The sequence below is a fragment of the Argentina silus genome (assembly GCF_951799395.1).
Source record: "Argentina silus genome assembly, chromosome: 5".
Lineage (NCBI taxonomy): Eukaryota > Metazoa > Chordata > Actinopteri > Argentiniformes > Argentinidae > Argentina > Argentina silus.
In genome coordinates this window covers 12160848-12178984 of record NC_139659.1, presented here as the reverse complement: position 1 = coordinate 12178984, position 18137 = coordinate 12160848, and the positions used below count along the sequence as shown (strand labels likewise).

Sequence of the window (18137 nt, the reverse complement as noted above, 5' to 3'; positions counted from 1 at the left end):
ACAAAACAGAATTTGAATATGAAAGAAATAATTGACCATCATAATTTACAATATCGGCGAGCAGTATAAAAAAACACATGGTTGATCATTAATTTGCATTCATTTATTTTGAATTGCATTTTGTACCACTGAATGCCTTGCATTCCTCACCTCACAATCAATCTGTGTAGCTTTGAATTTGGCATGATGATGTTATGACTCTGCTCAGATAAAAGTCTCTCTACTGGGAGCTATTGAGGGTGGGGAAGCTGGCGTAGATGCTGGTCCACCAGTGCACGTAGCGCGCCCTCATCTTCTGCCCGACGGAGTTCCTGTTCATGTTGGAGTGGATGTCCAGGTACTGGTGGCCAGTGAATGTAAATGCAGGCCAGGTCACAGGCACCCTGGACTCCCCTTTGTTGGGATTTCTATGGAGGGAAAGGGGGGAGGGGGTAATAACAAGAAGTCAGGGTGAGATCAATAAATCAAAGTGATAGCGATGAAGTTTTCAAAATGTCTAAATGATTCCAAAACGGCAGAGTCTCTATTGTCTGTGTGTATACAGTTCCTCTCATACAGGGTTTGTGCTTTGATACCATAGAAACACATACAGCATATACTATGTCTCCATGTGCCATACAGCCATTGATATAGTTGCATTGCTTCTTTTTACCCGGTCGTGGCGAAGTTGGTCCAGTAGGCGATCATGTAGCCAGAGAGGTCACGGTGTCCGGGCCAGTAGGCCAGGGGCGTGGTGAAGGGCTTGCCAAACATATACTGCAGGTCATCAGCGTGGTCAGCCCCCATCCAGCTGGGGTAGGGCTTGGCCAGTCCAGCCATGCGGTTGGGTTCGGACAACACATAGGAGTAGGTGCTTGCAGACCTGGGGTAGTAGGGTAAGGACAGATAAAGAGAGAGAGAGAGAGAGAGAGAAAGAGAAAGAGAGAGGGAGATGAAGGGGAGTAAGGAGAGGAAGTTGGAAGTTAGGAAGTAAGCAGAGGGTGCCTATAATGATATAGACTATGAATTTGAGAGAGCTCTATAGAAACTTAAGTTTCCAAGGTACTCTTCATTCCATGTCATGATGAAGTCTGCATTTGGTCCAGCTTATGTAATAGATTGAGGGACATAGTTACGTCACCAACGCTGCTCTGTCATATCGATACTGTAAGTTAGTTAGGCCTGGATGGAGCAAACTGAGTGATAGAGTTTGGCTCACTGGGCATTGGCAGCGTGCAGGTAGAGAGCAGCCTGGGTTGGCACCAGGAAGATGTAGTCAGTTTCGATCTCCACAATGGTCCTCTTGATGATCTCCTTGCTGGGATTAGTACCCCAGTTTGATGAGTACTGTGAGAAAGCGCTGGTGAGAGCGGGCTCCCCCTTGTCCTTGGTCAGAGCACCCAGGAGCTTCTTCACATCTTCCCTGTGGAAAGGGGGAAGAGGAGATCGATCAGTCTTAAGAGGTCTATGACAACACATTTGTTCTAACTCCACTGCCAGGGATCTGATTAAATGATACCACTATTCTTACTGTTGAGTTACATGAATTATGTAAGATTATGTTCTCTAGTACTCTCCCAAACATTGCTACACGAGATTGCCCTGTTAAAAAAGCTTTATGGGTACAACTGCAGTTTAGTCTAATCTTCATCCTCACAGTCCAAGCAAATCAAATGGAGCAAAGTGCCCTCTTCCCTGATGGATCAGCCCATTGCCACTTACACGGGGGTGTCCACAAGGGGCCGGTTGATAGAGGGGATGTCCAGGCCAGTGAAAACATGGCCGTCCATGTCGTTGATCCCGGCAATGTAGTCGATGTTAGCGGTGTTGTTGAACAGGTTACCAGGGTGGTCAGGAAGGAAGTCTCCATCGATCACAGCAGAGAGGTCCAGGTTATTCACAACGGGGTCTGGTGGGGGAGGCAGAGACACACTTTTATGTTCTGCTATGTACACATGACATGACTTTTTCTTGTGCAAAATAAGGGAAATGTTGGTATACATCTCCTTTAACTCCCTCCTTGCTCACAAGGCTGCACAGATCTCAACCCTGTGCCCTCATTGAATACTGACCGGAGGCAGAGACTTGCAAGTTGAGGGCTGTGGCCAAGGTGAGAAGCTTGGGGTCCGACATCTTCAGACAGAACATCATCGTGTCATCAGTGGGGCAGTTCATCTTTTTAGCAACCTGAATAGAAATGGGATGAGATCACTTTAACAGCTAGCCTCACCGTCTGCCCATGCAACAAACTACTGAGGGACACATACCATCTCTGCAACGGCACGGGGGTTTTTGTTGACGGCCCAGGGGCAGAGGGCAACCCCGCTCTGGGAAATGGCCCTGCGGATCAGCCCTTTGTTGTGGGGAGAGAGCATCTGAGTGGGAGTAAACACGCATGCACGCACACGCACACACACACACACACACACACACACACACACACACACACACACACACACACACACACACACACACAGAAGTAAAACAACACATTATATATACTATACTATTATACAATCACTTTTAACAGCGAGCAAGATAAAGTTCTTGAGGTAGCCCCACACCTGGAAGTTGACGCTTGCCCCTCCGGCGGACTCTCCGAAGACGGTGATGTTGTCAGGGTCTCCACCGAAGGAGCGGATGTTCCTGTGAGTCCAGGATATGGCAGCATGCTGGTCCCACAGCCCATAGTTCCCTGTCAAGGGAGAGACAGCTCTGTGAGACAGCTGCAAGTGGCTGGGGTGAACTTCGTTTACGATAGATAGGCCAAAATATTAATGAAAAAGCTGTGCATATTGCAATGACCGGGTTGAATGCATTGAGGAAAGGTAAGTATAGTGCAGTATACACACATTGGTTGAACTCAATGGAAGGGTTTCAAAGGCCTAGGAATCAGTACCTGGAGGCAGGATACATACAGGCAGCTAACATACTGTCTTGTGCCACTGACCCCCTGCCAGGCAGAGCAGTGGTTGACACCTACCAGGTCCACTGGCGTCTCCAGAGCTGAGGAAGCCGAGGGTACCCACACGGTAGGCCAGCGTCACCACGATAACCTTGCCCCTGTCGGCGACCTCTTGTCCATCATACAGATAGTTGTCCAGGAAGTTAGCCCCCATAGACCCTCCAACCATGAGGGCACCTCCAAAGATCCAGACCATGACTGGGAGGTCAGTTGACACTAGGAAGGAAGATAGGAGAGATATTTCAATACAATCATAGAATTGTACAGTAGCATATAGTCCTATCAATATCATAACCTCAATCGACCATTGAGTTATGACCATTGGTGTATTATAGGTTGGGTCTTATCTACCAGGGTCTTATCTTATGTTATAGTGACAGATACGGTATACACAATAACTTCACTAGACCACATGGCTTCTTGATTTACAGACGGAAGACCAGGTGTGTTACCTTTGCGGCCATGAGGGACCCAGATGTTCAGGTATAGACAGTCCTCGCTACCACGGGTATCAGACATGGTTAAAGTCAACTGCAGACACCTCTGCCTGTACTCAGTAGCCTTGAGAATACCTGAGGGGAGACACAGAGAGAGGGAGGCAGTCACCTGGGATGAGTGTTAATGAAACAGAGAGAGAGGGAGTTCCTTATAAATCTGCTTTAATATTTGCAATTTCATTTCCTTTAATAAAACCATTAATTTGAGACAGATCTTTCTGGCACTCACCATCCCATCCAGGGTGAGGCTTGGGCTTCTCAAACCTCCCAGGAATGTCAGCAAAGGGGATCCCCCTGAAGCGGTCCATGGAGCGGAAGAGTCCAGCGTTAAGGCTCTCCCCCTGCACCATGCCACCCTCAGTGGACACCACTCCCAGCTACAGGTCAAGAGCCAAATAAAGGCAGAGAAACATTTAGTATGAGAGTTCATGTTAAAATGGTTTTGTTTACTTTGTAAACAAAAATAACATTTTAAAGTGTGTGTTTGTGGGGGGGGGGTGTCATGCCATCTTTTTAGGTTCATTAATCATTAGTGAACTGTGAACAAAGTCAACGGCTGCTATGTTCACACTCTGTGTTGACCATTGCTGATAAATACATCAAAAAACAGTTTGAGGACAAATGCAAGTGGCATTTCTTAACCCCTTGCATTCTGAGAGTATCACTGTTACTATTACTAGTCTCTACTCTACCAGTTACTACAGTATTCTCACTCTACATAACATCTTGCATTTATCTGTTTGGGACCATAGTAATATGAGGCATAAAAAGTCCCCTACAGAAAGTGAGTCATATTGGGATTGCTATTTTTAATGAATTAGCATCCTTGAATATGTCAATGTGTGCATCAGTATTTTGCTGTTTGTGAAGTGTCTTGTACAAGTTTGTATTCATTTCATAGAATGAGATTTTACATATTTGACTGCACTAGCGTGAGTCAATACAGCCAGACCTAGTGATGATACAGGCTGATGTCCCGCTCTAAACTTCTACACATTCGAATTGTTCAAGCGAGTAACATCTGTATACAAAGGATTAAAAACTCTCTCCACCAATAAGATAAGCAATAAATAAAAACAGCTCATAAAAAGTAACTTTCATCATCATGTTAAATTACTTAAATGACCATTTCATCTTTTTTTAAGTCATAACCTTATAATTACATCAACATTCCAATGACACTGCAGACTTACAGTGGTGGCTGAGGCAGAGCCCAGGAACAGGGCTGCAGCAACCAGAATGCCCAGTGTCTTCATCGTGGTCGTTCAGAAACCCCTGTAGGAAACCTCAGTTTTTCTTCTCCTCAGCTAACCCTTTTTATACAGGTGACCCCTCCCATAAAGTCTCTGACCATTAGACTATAACTGTATCTGTTCCAGCCAGTGTTACACAACCTCCATTGCCTTGAGCCAGAGTGTGTGTCCCTCCCTCTAGTAAGACAGATGGTAAAATAACAACATACAGATTCAATTGGGACTTCAGTGGGAGCATCCATCATAGGGCCACGTATGTGACAGTACGTGTCATTTATACCGATTCAGGCTGATCATCAGATGCTCAACTAGAGCCTATTCCAGTGCTACAGTGAATCATCAGCAACTCCTAGGCAGCATTTTCTGATCTTAAATTAAGAGAAACATACCTTCTGTGTTTTATACTTTGGGTTAGGGTTAGGGTTAGGGTTAGGGTTAGGGTGCCCCAGCTAGCCAACTGGCTAGGTAGCGCGTCATTGTGAGATGTGAATTAGACACCTGTAATCTAGAATAGGAGTGAAAACATGACTGTGTGCATTTTATCAGTATTTCACTATGTTTGTGAATGTGAGAGAAGTTTATTTTTTAGATTGAAAGTATCTTTCAATTACTTAGACCATTTTATTATCTTTTGTCATAACCTAGTCATAACCTTAATGACGCCAACGTTCTAGTGCAGACTTACAGTGGCGGCTGAGGCAGAGCCCAGGAACAGGGCTGCAGCAACCAGAATGCCCAGTGTCTTCATCGTGGTCGCCCAGAAACACCTGTAGGAAACCTCAGCTTTTCCTCACCTCAGCTAACCCTTTTTATACAGGAGACCCTGCCCATACAGTATCTCTGGCCATTAGACTATTACCAGAGAACCTATAGATAACCTATATACAGGAGAGCTCCCCCCGGCAAAACATTATATTTTGTGCCAGCAAGGACGCTAATGGGAGTAAAGACAAAATACCCCATGTATTTTGTCCATACTCCAATGGAGATTTTCCCCCAAAAAATGGCTTTCAAAGATTATTTATAGATATTAAAAGGGCAATTTATTTATTATTTAACATTTTTTCTTCTTTTGGCTCTACACTCCAAAAGTTTGCATTTTAAATCACACAATTAATATCAGGTTAAAGTAGAGATTCTCAGCTTTTATTTGATGGTATTATTGTGTACATATTGGTTTCACCATTCAGAAATTACAACACTTTTTTATGCATAGTCCCCCTATTTAAGGGTACCCAAAAGTCTTATTTTGTATGAATGATAATCTACCATGTATTATCACACATATTCATGGGCTCACTTTATGGCATGACCCCAGCCAATTATTGCCTTACCATTTATCGAAAAATCCCATTTCAGTTTTCTTTTTCTGAGATGTTTTGTCTTTGCAGGTTGCCACCATTGAAAGCATTGTGTTGAACAGGTATGCGCGCAACTGGTCAACTGTAATCTGATCCTACCTCTGCCGTGTTTGCATCGTGTCCTTTTGTATTTTGACATGTACATTACAGTAACATCTGCTTTTACTGACCCTATGTGTTAACAGTCTGCGTTCTTAAGCTTTCAATTGACTCATCCTTCCTACTGCATCTTATTCATGGCACCTTTGTAATGAATCAACATAATCATGTTTTACCTGCTACTTGATGTAAACACTTTTTTGTTCTAAAAATGGCCACTTCTGTCTTTTATTCCAAGGTCTGACAAAGCTGTCCGAATAAGGCTTTGCTATTACTGTGTCTGGTCCAGCCAGTTTTACACAATCTCCACTGCCTTCAGTCAGAGTGGCCATGTGTCCCTCCCTCCACTAAGACAGATGGTAAAATAACAACATTTAGATTCAATTGGGACTTGGGTTGGAGCATCATCATAAGGAGGCTAAGTATGTGTCCTGCTGCACACTATTTCCTTGTGCCAGTCTGTGTGACTTCTCATGATGTCATCATGCTTTGTCTCAGGGCGCGGGAGGCAGAGCGCCATGGAGACGAGATGCGACACTTGCGCGATAGGGCACGCCCCCGTCAGGTGTCGCTTATAGCCTATCTACGCTGGAGGTAACAAAGATGCATTTACTCCATTTACACTACCGCCCTGCCTGCTTATAGCTTCTTCCTTCTTCTTCTTCCTTCAGTCGATCCAAACCCAACAACTTAGAACTGATTATGCAGAAACTCAGTTGTTCCGCTAATGTCACTGAGGGGTGGGTGTGAAATACAATGGCACAGCACACCAGCAGTTTGTCAGAAATTCTTGACAAAAATATCTTACATTTGCAAAACAACAGTGATCTCTGGTGGCAATTATAAGAATTGCAGATACTGTAATACTGTAAGTCCCTTTGGAGAGATGCTCATAAGTTATATGATAGTGATAGGGTGCAATGTTGAGAAAATAGTGAATATGAAACAAATAATTGACCATTATAATTCACAATATACATAGGTGAGCGGTATAAAAAAGATACACAACATTGATTATTTATTTGCAATTATTTATTTTATGTTATGATCAGAAATCCATTTTGTACCACTGGATGTCTTGCATTTGTTATCAATCAATCTGTGTAGTTTTGAATCTAGAATGATGATGTTGTGTCTCTGTTCAGATAAATGTCTCTCTACTGGGAGCTCTTGAGGTTGGGGAAGCTGGCGTAGGTGCTGGACCACCAGTGCACGTAGCGTGTCCTCATCTTCTGCTTGACATAGTTCATGTTCATGTTTGAGTGGATCTCCAGGTACTGGTGTCCAGTTTCGGTAAATGCAGGCCAGGTCACAGGTACCTTGGACTCCCCTTTGTTGGGATTTCTGTGGAGGGGGGTGGTGGGGTTGGGGGATAATAACAAAAAGTCAGGGTGAGTCCAATAAATCATAGTGATAATGACGATGTTTTCAAAATGTCAAAAATGCTGACAAATGGTAGAGTGGACTATCTACTGTCTGTGTGTAATACACTCACAAAGGGTTTGTACACACCATAGAGATATATATCTGCTTCTTTTTTTTAAATATATTTTTTAGGGCATTTCTGCTTTATTGGGATAGAGACAGTAGAGATTGACAGGAAGGATGGGAGAGAGAGGAGGGATGACATGCAAGATAGGTCGAGGGTCGGAATCGAACCAGGAACCTTGCGATTATGTGGTAAGCGCATTAGTGTGCTATCTCTATTTGTGATACAGCCATTGATATGGTTGCATTGCGTCTTTTTACCCGGTCTTGGCGAAGTTGGTCCAGTAGGCGATCATGTAGCCAGAGAGGTCACGGTGTCCGGGCCAGTAGGCCAGGGGCGTGGTGAAGGGCTTGCCAAACACATACTGCAGGTCATCCATGTGGTCAGCCCCCACCCAGCTGGGGTAGGGCTTGGCCAGTCCAGCCATGCGGTTGGGCTCGGACAACAAGTAGGAGTAGGTGTGTGCAGACCTGGGGTAGGGCAATGGGAGAGACATAGATACATCAACTCTTTTCTCTATTGTAAGTTAGTTGGGCCTGGATGAAGCAGTCTGAGCTCCAGTAACTGAGTGACAGAGTTTGGCTCACTTGGCATTGGCAGCGTGCAGGTAGAGAGCAGCCTGGGTTGGCACCAGGAAGATGTAGTCAGTTTCAATCTCCACAATGGTCCTCTTGATGATCTCCTTGCTGGGATTAGTACCCCAGTTTAATGAGTACAGTGTGAAAGCGCTGGTGAGAGCGGGCTCCCCCTTGTCCTTGGTCAGAGCACCCAGGAGCTTCTTCACATCTTCCCTGTGGAAAGGGGGAAGAGGAGATCGATCTGTCTCAACACATTTGTTCTAACTCCACTGCCAGGGATCAGCCTGAAATGATACCACTAATCTTACTGTAGAGTTACATTAATTATGTAAGTTTATATTCTCGAGTGCTATCCCAAACATTGCTACAAAAAAATGCCCCCTTAAAAAAGCTTTATGGGTACAACTGCAGTTCTGTCTAAGTTCTATTCTTTGAGGATGGACAAACCAAACAGAGAAAAAAGTGCCCTCCTATCGCTCTGGTGATGGATCAGCCCATTGCCACTTACACAGGGCTGTCCGCGATGGGCCGGTTGACAGAGGGGATGTCCATACCAGTGAAAAAATGGCCGTCCATGTCATTGACCCCGGCGATGTAGTCAATGTCAGCTGCATTGTGAAACAGTTTACCAGGGTCATCAGGAAGGAAGTCTCCATCGACCACAGGGGCGATGACCAGGTTATTCACATTGGGGTCTTGAGGAGGAGGTAGAGACAGTCACACACTTATGTACTGCTATGATGACATCACTTTTTCTGTCAACTTGGGTAAAATAAGGGCTTAAAGGAGAAATTAGGGCATCTGACTAATGGTCATCAATAGACGCATCGATAATTGCAGGATTAATCTCCTTTAACTCCGTCTTTGCTCACAAGGCAGCACAGATTGGAACCCTGTACCCTCACTGAATACTGACTGGCGGCAGAGCCATGCAACTCGACGGTTCCAGCCAAGGTGAGGGCCACGGGGTCCGACATCTTCAGACAGGACATCATCGTGTCATCAGTGGGACAGTTCACCTTCTTAGCAACCTGAATAGAAATGGGATGAGATTGAGAAATCACTTTAACAGCTAGCCTCACCGTCTGCCCATGCAACAGACCACTGAGATAAGAGGGAGACATACCATCTCTGCAAAGGCACGGGGGTTCTTGTTGATGCCCCAGGGGCAGAGGGCAACCCCGCTCTGGGAAATGGCCCTGCGGATCAGCCCTTTGTTTTTGGGCGACAGAATCTGTGTGGGAGTAAATACACAACACATATTGGTGTGGCGCGCACACACACATAAAAACATGTTAAACATATCAACGCAAAACATGTTAGATATACTATTTCATAACAACTTTTAACAGCGAGCAAAATAACGTTTTTGAGGTAGCCCCACACCTGGAAGTTGACGCTAGCCCCTCCGGCGGACTCTCCGAAGACGGTGATGTTGTCAGGGTCTCCACCGAAGGAGCGGATGTTTCTGTGCGTCCAGGCTATGGCAGCATGCTGGTCCCACAGCCCATAGTTCCCTGTCAAGGGAGAGACAGCTCTGTGAGACAGCTGCGTTTTCTTAACGATAGAGATCAAAAAGGAAAACATACACATATTGCAATAACTGGGAATGGAAGGGATTCAAAGGCCTAGGAATCAGTACCTGGAGGCAGGATACATACAGGCAGCTAACATACTGTCTTGTGCCACTGACCCCCTGCCAGGCAGAGCAGTGGTTGACACCTACCAGGTCCACTGGCGTCTCCAGAGCTGAGGAAGCCGAGGGTACCCACACGGTAGCCCACCGTCACCACAATAACTTTGCCCCTGTCGGAGATCTCTTGTCCGCTGTAAAGATAGTTGTCCAGGAAGTTAGCCCCCATTGACCCTCCAGCCAGGAAGCCACCTCCATAGAGCCAGACCATGACTGGGAGGTCAGCTGACACTAGGAAGGAAGAGAGGAGAAATATTTTAATACAATCATAGAATTGTACAGTAACATAGTCATATCAATATTATAACCTCAATCAACCATGTAGTGTATAGATTAAAGACCTGGGCCTACTAGGGTCTTATCTTATGTTATAGTGACAGAAATACACCATAACTTCACTAGACCACATGGCTTCTTGATTTACAGATGGAGGACCAGGTGTTGAAATCTCATCTGATGTTACGATCACAGAAATATAATAGGTAAGAGACCCGGGTGTGTTACCGGAGCGGCCATGAGGGACCCAGATGTTCAGGTAGAGACAGTCCTCACTACCACGGGTATCAGTCTGGGTGATGGTGAATTGTAGACACCTCTGCTTGAACTCAGTAGCCTTGAGAATACCTGAGGGGAGACACAGAGAGGCAAGGAATGAACTGGGATGAGTGTTAGTGAGGGAAAGGACACTTCTGATACACAGCCATGTACTGTACAGTAGTCTTAAAAAAATTGCGTTCGTACAGTCTTTGCAATTTTCCTTTTATAAAACCATCAATCCGAGGGAGATGTTTCTGGCACTCACCATCCCATCCAGGGTGACGATTGGGCTTCTCAAATCTCCCAGGAATGTCAGCAAAGGGGATCCCCCTGAAGACGTCCATGGACCCGAAAAGTCCAACGCGATTGTTCTCCCCCTGCACCATGCCACCCTCAGTGTACACCGCTCCCAGCTAGAAGAGCCAAGTAAAGATAGAGAAACATTTAATATGGGAGTTCATGTTAAAATGAATGTTAAACATCTATTTTACATTGTGCCAAACAAGGAGCATGGGAACAGCATGGTATAAAACAGCTGGTGAGTTCACACTTTGTGTCAACTGTTGCTGATAAAGACTGCCAGTGAGAGGACAAATGTGAGTGGCATTTCTTAACCCCTCTGGGAGTGTCACTGTTACTATAACTGTATCTACTCTACCAGTTACTACAGTATGATCAGCATCACTTCACATCTTACATTTATCTGTATCAAATTCTTAAAAATTCTCCCCCAATAAGCTATTACGTAGTCAAAAACACTTTCATCATCATGTAAAATAACTGACCAAAGATTGTCTTGCCATAGTCATGACCTTATAATGACACTGCAGTTCTAATTAAACTGCAGACTTACAGTGGTGGCTGAGGCAGACCCCAAAAACAGGGCTGCAGCAACCAGAATGCCCAATGTCTTCATTGTGGTCGTCCAAAAACACCTGTAGGAAACCTTCGCTTTTCCAGAGGCTTTTTATGCAAGAGACCCCTCCCATAAAGAACCTCTGACCATTACCTGACCATACCATCTGTTCCAGCCAGTATTGCATAATCTCCATTGCCTTCGGTCAGACTGAGCATGTGTCCCTCCCTCCCTCTACTCCACACCAGAACACTCATGTCAATGTACCAGCTGTAAGCCACAGTACCAGAGGAGAGAGAGGACATACGGCTGTCCAAAATGTGTCGAACAAGGCCTGACAAACTGCAAACACTGTTTTGCTTGTAGAGAAGAAGGACACCACGCTGTGGGTTGTCTGAAGAAGGGGGAAACTGTCTCAACATGCAGTCCCATCCTGATGATGTTCTCTTGTCTGAGCCAGCCCAAGTGAACCACAACACAGTAGCGGTGTTAGTCAGAAGAAAATGCTTTCTCAAATGTAACATAATTGGCTATGCTGTGAGTGTTCTGTGCCCAAATGAGAATTTTGGATCACACCTGGAAGAAGAAATACCTACCGAACCACAACGTCCGACATCTGAGTGAACTCATGGGAGACAAGGTCCTGGATGTCCTGGCTGTAAATGGGGATGCAATCCCCTATGACAGAAATACCTTACATCAGCAAAACCTTTCATTGTTTTCCTTGGCTGCTATTTTGGACCAAGTCTCTTTTGAGAAAATAGATTTTATCTCAATGAGACTAACCTGGATAAATTAAGGTTCAATTAAAACATATACATGAGCAGTATAAAAAACAAGGTTGATCATTTAATTCCATTTATTTATTTTGCCTATGACAGAACATTGTGACAATCAGAAATGTATTTTGTACAACTGGATGTGTTGGATTCGTAACATCACACAATCAATCTGTGTAGCTTTGAATCTAGAATGATGATGTTGTGTCTCTGTTCAGATAAAAGTCTCTCTACTGGGAGCTCTTGAGGACGGGGAGGCTGGTGTACGTGCTGGTCCACCAATGCACAAAGCTCAACCTTATCTTTTGCTTGACATAGTTCCTGTTCATGTCCGAGTGGATCTCCAGGTACTGGTGTCCAGTTTCGGTAAATGCAGGCCAGGTCACAGGCACCTTGGACTCCCCTTTGTTGGGATTTCTGTGGAGGGGGTGGGGGCGGGGGTCAATAAACCATAGTGAAATTATGACATATGGTAGAGTGGACTCTCTAATGTCTGTGTGTATACAGTTTCATACATGGTTTGGTACATATCTCTATTTGTGATACAGCCATTGATATGGTTGCATTGCTTCTTTTTACCCGGTCTTGGCGAAGTTGGTCCAATAGGCGATCATGTAGCCAGAGAGGTCACGGTATCTGGGCCAGTAGAGCAAGGGCGTTGTGAAGGGCTTGCCAAACACATACTGCAGGTCATCAGCATGGTCAGCCCCCATCCATCTGGGGTAAGGCTTGGCCACTCCAGCCAAGCGGTTGGGCTCGGACAACACATAGGAGTAGGTTTGTGCAGACCTGGCGTAGGGCAAGGGGAGAGATGGAGGGAGAGGGAGAGAGAGAAAGAGGTAAAGGGGAGTAAGGAGAGGGAGTTCTTATAATGATATAGACTTGAATTTGAGAGAGTTAAATAGAAATTGAAGGTCCTAAAGTAATCTTTAATTCATAATTCATGTCATGATAGTCTGCATTTGGTCCATCGTATGTGATAGTTTGAGGGACATACAGTGCCCTCCTCCATAAGTGTTGGAAAGAGGAAGCATTTTGTCTTTTTTTTTTTGCTCTATACTCCCAACAGTTAATATGAGGTTAAAGTAGAGATTCTCAGCTTTAATTCATTCCTTTTAGATTGGTTTCACCATTTAGAAATTACAACACTTGTTATGCATAGTCCCCCTGTTTCAGGGCACCAAAAGTATTGGAAAATTGGCTTGACAGGTATTTCTGGTTAGTCAGGTGTGTTCCGTCACATACTTTGTGCAGGCATAAGAGAGCTGTCTATGTCTAGTATTGATTCTAGGCTTTGTATTTGCCTTTGGCGTCTGCTGTTGGTTTCTGTCAACATGAGGACCAAAGAGACGTCAATGAAAGTCAAGATTTGACAAGCCAAAGCTTAGACTTACCAAAATCAACAGTTTGTAACATCATTCAAGAAAGAAAGTGGTGAGCTCAGCAATCACAAATGGGCAGGTAGGCCAAGGAAGACTTCCACAGTGGATCACCATAATTAAGAAAAAACCCAAAACAACTATCCCACAGATCAGGGACCAGAATGATTGCAAGAGGAAAGTTTGGAGAAAAAAGGATCTGTCCAAGATTTACAGCATACCATCTCATCTGTCAAACATGATGGATGGGTGTTATGGCTTGGGCATGTATCGCTGCCACAAGAACTTGTCTTAATTGATGTTGACAGCAGCAGAATGTATTCTGAAGTGTACAGAAACATCATGTCTGCTTGAGTACAAGCAAATCATTGGATGGCACTTCATCATACAGTAAGACAATGACCCCAAACATACTGCCATAGCAACTAGGGAGTTTTTCAGGGCCAAAAAGCTGAATGTTATTGACTGGTCAAGTGAATTTTCAGATTTAATTCTAATTTAACATGCATTTCCTTTCCTGATGATAAGATTTTAGCCGAAAAATACATCAAAACAAACAACAAATGAAGGTAGCTGCAGTACAGGCCTGGCAGAGCATCACCAGAGAATATACCCAGCGCCAGGTTGGGTCAATGGGACCCAGACATCAGGCAGTTATTGCATGCATAGGATTGTCAACCAAATACTAAACATTTATCTAATACTAAACTAAACCATTTTGAGCCCTGAACATGAGCCCTGAAATAGGGGGAGTATATTTAAAAATAATAATAATAAATAAATAAAATGTCTACATGGTGAACCGAATCTGAAAAAAAAACCATTGTAATAAAGCTGAGAATTATACGGCCACAAATCCAAACTGCTGGAGTATAGAGAAGAAAAAATGCTTCCTCTTTCCAATACTTATGGAGGGCACTGTAGATGCATCACCAATGCTGCTGTCATATCGATACTATAAGTTGGGCCTGGATGAAGCAGCCTGATAGAGTCTGAGCTCCAGTAACTGAGTGATAGTTTGGCTCACTGGGCATTGGCAGCGTGCAGGTAGAGAGCAGTCTGGGTTGGCACCAGGAAAATGTAGTCAGTATCAATCTCCACAATGGTCCTCTTGATGATCGCCTTGCTGGGATTAGTACCCCAGTTTGATGAGTACAGTGTGAAAGCGCTGGTGAGAGCGGCCTCCCCCTTGTCCTTGGTCAGAGCACCCAGGAGCTTCTTCACATCTTCCCTGTGGAAAGGGGGAAGAGGAGATCGATCTGTCTCAGGGATCTGCCTGAAATTATACCTCTATTCATACTGTAGTTACATTAATTAAGTTTATGTTCTCGTGTACTCTCCCAAACATTGTGACACGAGATTGCACTGTTAAAAAAGCTTTATGGGTACAACTGCAGTTTTGTCTCAGTTGTATTCTGTGAGGATGGACAAACCCAACAGAGCAAAGTGCCCTCCTCCCTCCCTGGTGATGGATCAGCCCATTGCCACTTACACAGGAGTGTTCACGTAGGGCCGGTTGACAGAGGGGATGGCCATGCCAGTGAAAAGATGGCCGTCCATGTCGTTGACCCCGGCGATGTAGTCGATGTCAGCTGTGTTGCTGAACAGTTTATCAGGGTCGTCAGGAAGGAAGTCTCGATCAATCACAGGGGAGAACTCCATGTTATTCACAACAGGGTCTGGAGGAGGAGGCAGAGACAGTCACACACTTTTATGTACTGCTATGATAGACAGCAGATGACATGACATCACTTTTTCTGTCAACTTCTAACTTTCTGTCAATAAGGGCTTAAAGGAGAAATGAGGGCTTCTGACTGATGGTCATGAATCGTATAATAGGCATAATTAGAGGCATCAACAAGTGCTATCATATATATTGTACATTTCCTTTAACTCCTCCTTGCTCACAAGGCCGCACAGATCTCAACCCTGTACCCTCATTGAATACTGACTGGAAGCAGAGAGATTCATGTCGATCTTTCCAGCCAAGATGAGGGCCTTGGAGTCCGCCATCTTCAGACAGGACATCATCCTGTTATCAATGGGACACTCCAGCTTCTTAGCAACCTGAATAGAAACGGGATGAGATTGAGAAATCACTTTAACAGCTAGCCTCACCGTCTGCCCATGCAACAGACCACTGAGATATGAGGGACACATACCTTCTCTGCTAAGGCCCTGGGATTCTTATTGATGGCCCAGGGGCAGAGGGCAACCCCACTCTGGGAAATGGCCCTGCGGATCAGCCCTTTGTTTTTGGGAGACAGAATCTGAGTGGGAGTAAATACACAACACATATAAGTATGCGAGTGTGCACACACGCACGCACGCACACACGCACGCACGCACGCACGCACGCACGCACACACACACACACACACACACACACCTGGTAGTTGACGCTAGCCCCTCCGGCGGACTCTCCGAAGAGGGTGATGTTGTCAGGGTCTCCACCGAAGGAGCGGATGTTTCTGTGAGTCCAGGCAATGGCAGCATGCTGGTCCCACAGCCCATAGTTCCCTGTCAAGGGAGAGACAGCTCTGTGAGACAGCTGCATTTCCTCAAAGTGAACTTTGTGTACAATAGAGAGGCCAAAAACTGCACACACATAATACAATGACTGCATTACTGAATACTGAATGCGTACAGTATAGTACAGTATGCACACATTTGGTGAATTCAATGGAAGGGAGGGTACCTATTACCTGGAGGCAGGGTACCTCAGCTAACATACTGCCTTGTGCCACTGACGCCCTGCCAGGCAAAGCACTGGTTGACACCTACCAAGTCCACTGGCGTCTCCAGAGCTGAGGAAGCCGAGGGTACCCACACGGTAGCCCAGCGTCACCACGATAACCTTGCCCCTGTCGGCGATCTCCTGTCCGTCATACAGATAGTTGCCCAGGAAGGTAGGCCCCATCGACCCTCCAGCCAGGAAGGCACCTCCAAAGATCCAGACCATGACTGGGAGCTTAGTTGACACTAGGAAGGAGGAGAGGAAAGAATTATCAAAGAATTATACAGTAGCATATAGTCCTATCAATATCATAACCTCAATCGCCCAAGTGGTGTTGATTTATAGATGGAAAACCAGGGCCTACTAGGGTCTTATCTTATCTTATCTTAGTGACAGATACTGTGTACACCATAAGGGACCCAGGTGTGTTACCTTTGCGGCCATGAGGGACCCAGATGTTCAGGTAGAGACAGTCCTCACTACCACGGGTATCAGTCAAGGTCAAAGTCAACTGTAGACACCTCTGGCTGAACTCAGTAGCCTTTAGAATACCTGATGGGAGACAGAGAGAGAGAGGGAGGCAGTCACCTGGAATGAGTGTTAATGAGGAACAGGACGCGTCTGATATAGTAGTTGTTCAAAATTCTTTCAAAAGGTGCTCAAGTACAGGATTTACGATTCATAAAACTGAAATAGTTTTATTTTATTTATTTGTATTTTGATTCTTGTAAATCAGTGTCCTGTTGTAAAGACTCTGGTCTCAGTCAGGTTTTGCTGAATAAATAAAGCTTCAATAAAAAAATCTGAGACAGATCTTTCTGGCACTCACCATCCCATCCAGGGTGAGGCTTGGGCTTCTCAAACCTCCCAGGAATGTCAGCGAAGGGGATCCCCCTGAAGCGGTCCATGGAGCGGAAGAGTCCAATGCGATAGTTATCCCCCTGCACCATGCCACCCTCAGTGTACACCACTCCCAGCTACAGGTCAAGAGCCAGATGAAGGCAGAGAAACATTTAGTGTGGAAGTTCATGTTAAAATTCATAACACGTTTTTCTTTTTCTTTTTTTACATTGTGCCAAGCAAGGAACATGTGTATGGTGAGAATCATTGTGTTGTGAAATTCTTTTACTGTGTGTAGTATCATTATGTATGTAGTATTATGCAGTATCAGTATGCAGTATGAACATCTTACATTTATCTCTATCAAATTATTTCCCACAGTAAGATAATGAGTAATAAAACCAGCTGATATCTGTTGAAGTATCTTTCATGTTCAATTATTTAGACCATTTGATTATCTTTTGCCAAAGTCATGACCTTATAATTCCACCAAAATTCTAATGACACGGCAGACTTACAGTGGCGGCTGAGGCGGAGCCCAGGAACAGGGCTGCAGCAACCAGAATGCCCAGTGTCTTCATCGTGGTCGTTCAGAAACACCTGTAGGAAACCTCAGTTTTTCCAGAGACTTTATACAGGAGACCCCTCCCATACAGTATTTCTGGCCATTAGTGTGTGTTTACACAACTGCCTTGAGTGAGCACCTATATAGCTATATAGATTACATTCAGAGGGAGCATCCACAGTATGTGAAAGTACTGTATGTGACAGTTTTCATTGTCTGATTCAGGCAGATCTAGTGTTCATCAGATGGTCAAGTTGAGACCACTCCAGTGCTCATGTACAGTAGCTTCTAATCTATAGAAGTTGTAAATGAAATCATGAGATACATGACATTCAAGGGACAGACTGATAGTGTGTGTGATTTTGTAGATGCTCAGAAATAAATCTTGATGTATGGATTTCTCTATCACTCTTTCCCTTTGTCATGAGTGTAAAGCCAGATAAAACCATCTGCCACCTGCATAGCTCCTTAATAGAAATATCCAATATAATAAGCAAATACTGTGGTATAAAATACAGGTAAACATAAAA

General features: G+C 44.7%; 2 protein-coding genes across 2 annotated transcripts; both read right to left on the bottom strand.

Moving 5' to 3' along the window:
• Positions 1–220: 220 nt before the first annotated feature.
• On the bottom strand, positions 221–11367 carry LOC310804710 (uncharacterized protein; the record flags this gene model as incomplete). Its single annotated transcript, XM_083670028.1, has 22 exons — positions 221–407; positions 653–862; positions 1199–1402; positions 1702–1888; positions 2052–2166; positions 2247–2354; positions 2544–2674; positions 2963–3160; positions 3397–3516; positions 3671–3818; positions 5380–5461; positions 7316–7498; positions 7904–8113; positions 8231–8434; positions 8730–8916; positions 9138–9252; positions 9348–9455; positions 9608–9738; positions 9948–10145; positions 10419–10538; positions 10717–10864; positions 11305–11367. The coding sequence occupies 22 exons, from the start codon at positions 11365–11367 to the stop codon at positions 221–223; spliced, it is 3357 nt and encodes a 1118-aa protein (XP_083526154.1).
• A 934-nt stretch (positions 11368–12301) lies between these two features.
• Positions 12302–17623, bottom strand: cel.2 (carboxyl ester lipase, tandem duplicate 2; the record flags this gene model as incomplete). The annotated part of the gene is made up of 11 exons (XM_083670027.1): positions 12302–12503; positions 12666–12875; positions 14493–14696; positions 14958–15144; positions 15418–15532; positions 15628–15735; positions 15855–15985; positions 16250–16447; positions 16635–16754; positions 17032–17179; positions 17561–17623. 11 exons carry the CDS (start codon positions 17621–17623, stop codon positions 12317–12319), a joined length of 1671 nt encoding a protein of 556 aa, XP_083526153.1. The 3' UTR covers positions 12302–12316.
• Between the last annotated feature and the right edge of the window lie 514 nt (positions 17624–18137).